The 9348-nt window shown below is 37.8% G+C and overlaps 1 protein-coding gene across 1 annotated transcript; it reads left to right on the forward strand.

Annotated features, from left to right (window-relative positions):
* The first annotated feature begins 250 nt into the window (after positions 1-250).
* Positions 251-5512, forward strand: LOC132919117 (uncharacterized). Its single transcript, XM_060980464.1, has one exon. The coding sequence runs from the start codon at positions 251-253 to the stop codon at positions 5510-5512; it is 5262 nt and encodes a 1753-aa protein (XP_060836447.1).
* Positions 5513-9348: the final 3836 nt, after the last annotated feature.

Genomic DNA, 9348 nt, shown 5'->3' on the forward strand with positions numbered 1-9348 from the left:
TAATAAAACACGTAGATTAGTAAAGGTCGCAAAAATAGAAGTTTGGCATTTATAAGTCGAGGCCACTGCGACAAGCGATAAGACAGATCCGCGTTGTTACAATCTAGCGCGCTCGCTATCGTTATATCTCCCTAATCATAGCGCGCAAACGTTCGGGACGAAACGTACAACATATAGTAATAAAGTAACATTAGCTATTGTCCACTTGTAGGTTCATAGCATTAGTAGAAGGTATTACTTAATACTAATAATGTCCGATTTAAACGCTCTTATCGCACAACGGGGCCAGATAAAAGCCCAATTAACGCGTTTCGCCACATACTTACGAACTAATGGCGGTGACAACGTAGACATCGACCAAATCAAAGTAAGAACAGAAAAAGCAAAGCAAACTTGGGAAGATTTCCGGTGCGTACAGCAACAGATAGAGGAAGAGGATCGCGAAAATGAAGACAACGAAAGGTATCGAGATGAATTTGAAAATTTATATTTTGAAAACATTGCGAAATCTGAAAAGATCTTCAAAATAGCGGATAGTACCAGTACAAATGCGAGTTCAAGCAATGCAGATAGTAACGCACATATACCTTATAAGAACGATAATGCCGCAATTACAAACCCGAACGTTAATTCAATTGTAAAATTAGCCCCGCTAGAGATCCCGCAGTTTTCCGGGGCATATACAGAGTGGGCGGCGTATCATGATATTTTCTCGGCTTTAGTACATAGCAATGACAAGATAAGTGACATACAAAAATTCTTTTACTTACGGTCGTCATTATCCGGAGACGCCGAAAGTGTTATAAAATGTATACAAACCACGGCCGACAATTATAATGCAGCGTGGAACAGTTTGATAGAGCGATATGATAACAAAAAGGTTTTAATACAAGTACATACGCAAGCTATTTTTGATTTAGAACCGATAAAAAAGGAATCGTCCTCACAACTACGTAAGTTAGTTGACACATTATCAGGTCATATGAAGGCATTAGAATCATTAGGGGAGATGCCAAGTCAATGGGGAGCATTATTAATGCATTTGGTCGTATCCAAGTTGGACACAAAGACGATGAGGGAGTGGGAAATCTCATCTTCAAAAACAGAAGCTTCTAGTATTTCAAAACTTACGAATTTTCTACAATCTAGATTCCGCGTTTTAGAGGCAGTAGAGACGTCTCAACAAATTAACTCACTTCAAGAAAATAATCGCATGGCAACTTATCCGAACAAAAAGAAGCGATCCAGCGTATTTGCCGCTACCAGCGAAATTAAATGTTATTTCTGTAAACAAGCTCACACTATTTATCGTTGTCCGTCGTTCCTAGGATTAGCGATTGTTGATCGAATAAAACGAATAACCGAGCTCAAGTTATGCAAAATATGTCTAAGATCACATGACGGAGAAAGGTGTCATTCGAGGCGCTGTACAATATGTGCGCGCCCGCATAATGGATTATTACATTTATCGCGTTCCGAGAAGCCAATCAAACAAACCGCGTCGCACACTAATGAGGTTATTGACCGCGACGACGGGAAGGAAGGCGAAAATAGCAATAATACAGCCGTATCAGTGAGTGCGTGTGCTTACCGTAAAAACAATAATAGTCAAATTTTATTATCGACCGCTACCGTATATGTTTACAATGTTGATCGCAAACCGATACAGTGTCGTGTATTATTGGACAGCGGATCACAGCATAATTTTATTACAGAAGCTCTAGCACAGTATTTACGATTAAAACGCACGAAAACGTCGTGTGCCGTAGTAGGTATTAACGAATCGTCACATACTGCGTCGCATATAGTAAACACAACAATTAAATCGCGCATCACAGATTATTTGTCAAATTTAGATTTTTTCATTTTACCTAAATTGACAACAAACTTACCCTCAATGCCTATAGTGGCACCTAATTTAAAGATTCCCGCAGGTTTAGCAATGGCTGACCCTGCATTCGGCACGCCACAAGCCATAGATATGATACTCGGCGCAGAAATATTTTTTGATTTAATTAATAAAGAGCAAATACGTCCAATGGCTCACGGGCCAGTCTTACAGAATACGAAATTAGGATGGATCATTTCCGGCCCAGTGCCCCATTCTACTGTTTGTTGTGTAGAAACTAGTGTATCGTTATTCATCCGCACGTCATTGACATACGAAACAAAAACACTTGAAGAGCGAATGGCCGCATTTTGGCGCCTCGAAGAAGTAAAGTCCGATGAATTATACACTATAGAAGAACGTGCATGTAAACAGCATTTTTTAAAAAACGTTCAACGAAATGATGATGGTCGTTTTATTGTTGCGTTACCTTTTAAAGTCGCGCTCAAGTTAGGAAATTCGTACGATAGAGCGTTGCGCAGATTTATGTCATTGGAAAGACGTTTTCAAGCAGATAAAAACCTGAAAGAAGGTTACGTTAAGTTTATGAACGAATATATAGAGCTCGGACATATGTCGATCACGAACTCTGTTCCAGCGGCGGATCAGTGTTATTACCTACCGCATCATGCCGTGTTTAAAGACAATAGTACAAGCACCAAGTTACGTGTAGTGTTTGACGCATCGGCGAAAACAGACACCAACCTTAGTTTAAACGATGTGTTATTAAAGGGCCCATGTATACAAGAGGAATTGGTTTCTATAATGGCACGATTTAGAACGTACAGGTATGCTATTACCGCAGATATTAAAAAAATGTACAGACAAATTTGGGTCACTGAGAGTCAACGCGATTACCAACGTATTTTGTGGCGAGAAAATCCCGACCAGCCCCTAAATACATATTGTTTAAAAACGGTGACATACGGCGTAATAACCGCATCGTATTTGGCTACAGCATGCATAGACAAACTGTCAAGTGATGAAGCTCTGCAATTTCCCGAAGCTTGTAGTGCTTTGAAGCATGATTTCTACGTCGATGATTTCCTAGGCGGTGCAGGATCGATATCGGAAGCACTAAAGCTACGTGATGACTTAATTAAAGTTTTACAAAAAGCCGGTATGGAATTATGTAAGTGGTCTAGTAATGACCCTAGATTGCTAGAAGGCGTTGATACGGCAACAATTAATGTAAATGCTAATGACACTTTAATGGACGTTGAAAATACTACCAAAATATTAGGTATGTATTGGAATCAAAATATTGATGCTTATCAATATACTATACGGCCGTTCGACGAAAATACGCGTATTACGAAGCGAGTAATATTATCCGAAATAGCATCAGTGTTTGACCCACTAGGCCTAATTAGCCCGGTAATAATTAAGTTTAAAATAATAATTCAACGGCTATGGCAATTAAATACGAGTTGGGACGCTGTGCTACCGTCAAATATCGAGAAGGAATGGAGAGACAACCATCGGAAACTAAGTGATTTAAACTCACTCGTTATCAACCGATCATTAGTTGGTGACGGTGAGATAGCCGATATCCAATTGCATGGTTTTTCTGACGCGTCCGAGACCGCGTACGGCGCGTGCTTATATTTACGTGTACTAAACACCAACGGCAAATGTATTACAAATTTAATCTGTTCTAAGTCACGTGTTGCCCCGTTGAAAACTGTTTCAATTCCGCGTCTAGAATTACTAGCCGCCGTACTATTGGCACGTTTAGCGTCCAAGTATGCGCCAAATTTACACCTGCCAATAAAAAGGAGATTTTTCTGGTCCGATTCAATGGTGGTCTTAGCGTGGATATCATCTCAATCGTCTAAATGGAAAACATTCGTGGCTAATAGGGTTGGAGAGATACACGAGCGCACGTTAATACATGAGTGGTCCCACGTAGGTACTCATGACAACCCAGCGGACATAGTGTCGCGTGGATGCTGCCCATCGCAGATCAAAAATCTCGAGTTGTGGTGGAGCGGACCGAAATGGCTATCAGATAGCTCGTCCAAGTGGCCGATGAAAGGGACAGAAACTATTTCCAGTATTGATGTGATTACGGAAGCGAAAACCGCGTCGTGTGTAACGACGACTAATGATCACGATAAGACATTTTACGATCGATTTTCGTCGTTAACAAAATTAATACGTGTTGTGGCATATTGTAAACGTTTTATTCGAAACACACTATCAAAATACGTTGATAAATATTACGGACCAATACAAGCCAACGAATACGATGTAGCTACAATTTTTATAATAAAACAAATTCAGTCAATATATTTTGACCGTGAACTATCTGACTTAAAAAATTCACGTTTAATACATTGTAAAAGTTCATTACGTCATCTCAAGCCTTTTATAGACGAAAATGACATAATCCGAGTGGGTGGCCGGCTGACGCATGCGTCAACGCTAGACGTATTCCAACGACACCCAATTGTGCTGCCGTCAAAATGCAACTTTACTAAGTTAATATTTTTACACGAACACGAAATACTGTTACACGGCGGTCCACAGGCTATGTTGGCGTCGGTTCGTTTAAAATACTGGCCTTTAAACGGACGAAATATCGCGCGCATGATCGCTCATCATTGCGTAAAATGCTTTAAATATCGGCCTATAGTCGTGCAACCTATTATGGGTGATTTACCAAAGGAGCGAGTCGAACCATCCAGAGCCTTTTCAAGGGTCGGCGTAGATTTTGCGGGACCGTTTCACGTAAAGGTAAGTCTACGTCGGAATGCACCTAAGAACAAGGCATATGCTTGCATTTGGGTATGTTTAGCTACTAAGGCGGTGCACGTAGAATTAGTTGGCGATCTAACTACACAATCATTTTTAAACGCATTACAAAGATTCTGCGATCGTCGTGGATTGTGTACCGACATTTATTCGGATAATGCAACCAATTTCGTGGGCGCTAATAACCGATTACAGGAAGTTAAGAAATTATTTTTATCCAAGGAGCATCAAAATAAGGTCAACAACGAAATAGCAAAGCATGGCATACAATGGCATTTTATCCCACCCCGTTCCCCACATTTTGGTGGTTTGTGGGAGGCGGCAGTAAAATCATTGAAGACACATTTATATAAAACGCTGGGTAACGCATCACTCACCTTTGAGGAACTAAATACGGTTTTAGTACGAATTGAGGCGATATTAAATTCCCGTCCTTTAACACCCCTTTCCACCGATCCATCCGACATGTCTGCTTTAACACCCGGGCATTTCCTCATTGGCGATTCTCTTCGTGCGCTGCCTGACAAGTATGAAACAACCACAGCTCTAAGTAATTTGTCGAGATGGAGAAGAGTCGCCCAACTTTCCCAGCATCTTTGGTCCCGATGGAGCCGAGATTATCTTGGTCAGTTACAACGACTCAATAAATGGTCCAAGTCGCAGGGTCCTGGTATTCAGTTAGGAACAGTGGTCCTCATCCGAGATGACAACCTCCCACCGCTTCAATGGTCAATAGGTCGAGTCATTGCAATCCATGTGGGCACAGATGATCACGTGCGTGTAGCGACTGTTAAAACAAATCGCGGGGACTTCAAACGCGCTGTGCGTAATTTATGTCCATTACCTTTCGATGGCAATATATTGTAATCTATATTGCTGCACATGTATATTATTATCATTTTCATTATGTGAGCAATTACTATTTATTATCGAAATTTATTTGTATTTATTATTGCTATTATTTGTATGTATTATTGCAATCTGTTTGCAATTATTGTAAATTATTATTGTCATCATGATTTATTATTTATATTTATGTATATTTTATTGAAACATAGTATTTCAAGGTGGCCGGTATGTTCGATATGCTCGGCGACTATCTTGGGTGCCTACAATAATGTACCCAAGATAAGCATTAGTCAGTATTAATACGGACGGCGTAGTGGACATATCGGGCTCTCTGCTCAACGGCAGTATAATACGCCATAGTTAATATTAATTAAAGCTGTTAAAGTGAACCAGTATCAATAAAGCAAAAGTCGTTCAATGATTCAAAATTAGTGTTTTCATTGCTCGCAACACAAAGTTTACAAATAATATTGTATTAAATTTTACATTTGTGACAATTTTTTTTTACGAACAATTTGTACTCGTGTGGTATTGTGTTTTATTATACGCCATTATATTTTATTTAATTAATTTATAAAACTTGAAAATGTTTTATGTTTAAGGCTTCTGTTAATTTGTACATTGCAGGACTTGTATATACCGTTTTTTCTAATAAATAAATAAATGCCAACGACATGCGAAATGTCGTCTGCGGTTGAACAACACACGTCGAGCATTTTATGTGTAACAACAGCACCGCCCAAGTCGAAAAACAACGAGGAATAATATATTATTTTCGTCGTATTTGCACCCTTAGTGCAGTGTACTTAGAGCAGTAGCAAAAAGGATTTATTTGTGGGAGTTGCTGAGTTTTTAGGAAAGTTGTTTTCGTGGTCGCCAGAAATTATTTATTTTACCTCATCCCGTCTCCATCAAAAACATTTTGTTTTTATTATCTGATTAATTTATAAGATAAAATACCTTTCATATTGGTTCAGTAAATTCTTCATTATGTAATACGTTGAACATACATTTAATAATAAATATAAACGTATATGTATAATAAACAATTGATTTGCCTTATATTAGACTTTTACCTACTTTTTGAGGTGTAAAAAAGTAGCTATTAATATGTATCTACAGTAAAAATAATACATCTTCAACATCCAGTAAATTGGCGTTGTTCGCAGCGAACGTGTTAAGTTCAGCAATTAAATAAAAGAAAATTCTAAATTGGGAGGAAAAGTTTGTACGTATAATGCATATTATAATTTATAATATTTATGTTATTCAAACTCTATCTCCACATTAGTTATATACCGTATTATAGTTATATAATATTATATAATATTATTGTTTATCTTTATTTATATTCCGATGATAATAATTCATTATTCAGTTTTCGTTTTATTCGAATTCTATATATAAAAAAAAAGGAGACTTGTGGGTTGTGGTGTTAGGCACGTGCCGATATCCCCTGGTGTGTGCACGGTGTAATGCTGCAAATCGCATCAAACGCCGAATGGTCAGTTTGTCGAATAAAATAATAATTAGACGAAAGCGTGTAACAAGTTTTTTCGACTAATTTTTATAATATATTATAGAATAGACATGTATTAGTATACCGTGAGGAAATCAGGTACCTATTATTTAATAGGTATATAACTCGTTTCGCTGCAGTTCATTAGGTATATAATTTATATAGCACTACCTATATTAGCAGTGCCTATATACACGACTATAATATACCTATAAAAACTACATTTTTGTAAGTATATAATATACTCGGTGATTATATAGCTATATAACGCCGGTCATTATATTATAACATAATAAATGTATTTTTACCCACAGGGCTCTCGTGTAATAGGTATATTGTCCGCGTAAAAAATATTATTAACCATATACATGATACGTATTATATAATATATGCATATTCAACCGATAATTATTGCAGTCCGATAAGAGAATCTTATCAATATGAATTTATATGCATATGTATATGTCACATGCGTGCATGTGTAAGTACATTAGCCATGAGCCCATGAACATATGCGTGATATATATACTTACAGATACATATATATATATACAGTATATACAAAATGTGTACTTATAAATTTCACAATAATTCAACTTCTAAATTCTATGTATATATACAATACTAGCGTAGTCTTTGCAGATACACACTTTATGAAATGTAAAATGTTTCGAAATTATCTCTGGGGTTTTGTAAGTTCACTTAAATTTAGTCGCGAGCGCTCGTGCGACAAACGACTTTTACGCGTTTATCAAAAAACTCCGCACAGCGTTCTCCGTGAAGACAAACACCGAAGTTTGTATAAACGAGTGCTTGAAAAACTTTGCGCAAAAGTTGTTGCCAGCTCGCAAACTTTCACTGTGTAAATAAGTGATGTCTACCCGGCCCATCATCGCGCACCGCTCCACTGCACCGCCGGTCATGTGCCGCAGACCGTCTTCGCATCGTGCAATCATGCCTGACAAAGCGAATTTAGATATGTATATAATATATATATATAAATATATATGTGTGTGTGTGTGTGTGTGTGTGTGTGTGTAATAATATATACGTCGTTAACATTTTGTAAAGTTTTCTGCAGAAAAATTTCCATTGCAAAACTATACGCATATATACATATATATATTATACACATAAACATATTAGTTATATTATACACGACAACGCACCCGTCGACGTCGTCCCGGGAAACGGCCGGCGAGGACTTTGCAGCAGTGCATATAGTATTTCGCGCCCGTTCACGATATAAAATCGCGGCCATAGAAGACGAAAAACGTCCCTCATCGTCACGCGTATATATCTGCGTGATGTAATTTATAAATATTTTACACACACATACGGAGAGACACTCGGCGAAGATGTTACGGTGAGATCGATCGGCCTTCGACGACGACGACGACGACGACGACTTGGACGACTACACGGAGACGAGTGGCGACGGGAAGGGAGGGCAGAAAACAAGAGGTTCGTGTTTATAATGTAAAAGATAACGATCTATCTGCATGGAGAGTTCATTGAGGCGAGCTGGCCATGTACATTGAATGAAACGACGACGACGACGACGACGATGACGATCGTTTTAATTAATGAACCGCACGGAGAGAAAAAATAAAATAAAATAATAATAATAATAATAATAATAATAATAAATGTCGAATAGGTGCATATATAATGTATGTATGTATATACATGTCGTACTGTTATATTATTATGCGCGTGTGAGCGATAGTGCTCGCGCGTATACAGCGCACACTGCAGCGATGCTGCCGCAGGTCGAGATGAGGCGCTGGCCGCAGACGACGGTGCGTACCTATATAAGTATTTTTTTATTAATGCGATGTGATTCCCATCGCCGGAACGGCCGTGTTGGCGTCTAGATCGTAAAGAGTGGAAAAAAAAAACGAAAAACGAAAAAAAAATATCGAATAAAAAACCAGTGAGAGTAGGTACCTTATAATATATATGTATATAATATAATTATAATATATAATGTATACGATTATTGCTATATAGGTACAACGCGTATATGTTTATACGGGGAAAAAACTGTGTGCACGCCATCATCGCCGCCGATTTAATTATATTATTATACACACTTATATAACATTATAAACATAAACGGAAATCGGGTAAAATTAATGCTGGGGGAGGGGCGCTAACATTTTGAAATATCTTGATGTGCGATAAAAATAAAATATTTTCTAGCCTATATAAACTTGCTCGAAAAACTGCATTAGTTACAATTCTATAACAGACAATGTTAAAAAAAAATGCTTTAGATTTACATACGTACATACAACTGTTCGACAACTGTATATTATTGTATAGAACAATT

Source organism: Rhopalosiphum padi, chromosome 2 (genome assembly GCF_020882245.1).
Source record: "Rhopalosiphum padi isolate XX-2018 chromosome 2, ASM2088224v1, whole genome shotgun sequence".
NCBI classification, from domain to species: Eukaryota; Metazoa; Arthropoda; class Insecta; order Hemiptera; family Aphididae; genus Rhopalosiphum; species Rhopalosiphum padi.

Coding starts and splice junctions, on each gene's coding strand:
- LOC132919117 (XM_060980464.1), top strand. CDS start 251: ATGTCCGATTTAAACGCTCTTATCGCACAACGGGGCCAGATAAAAGCC.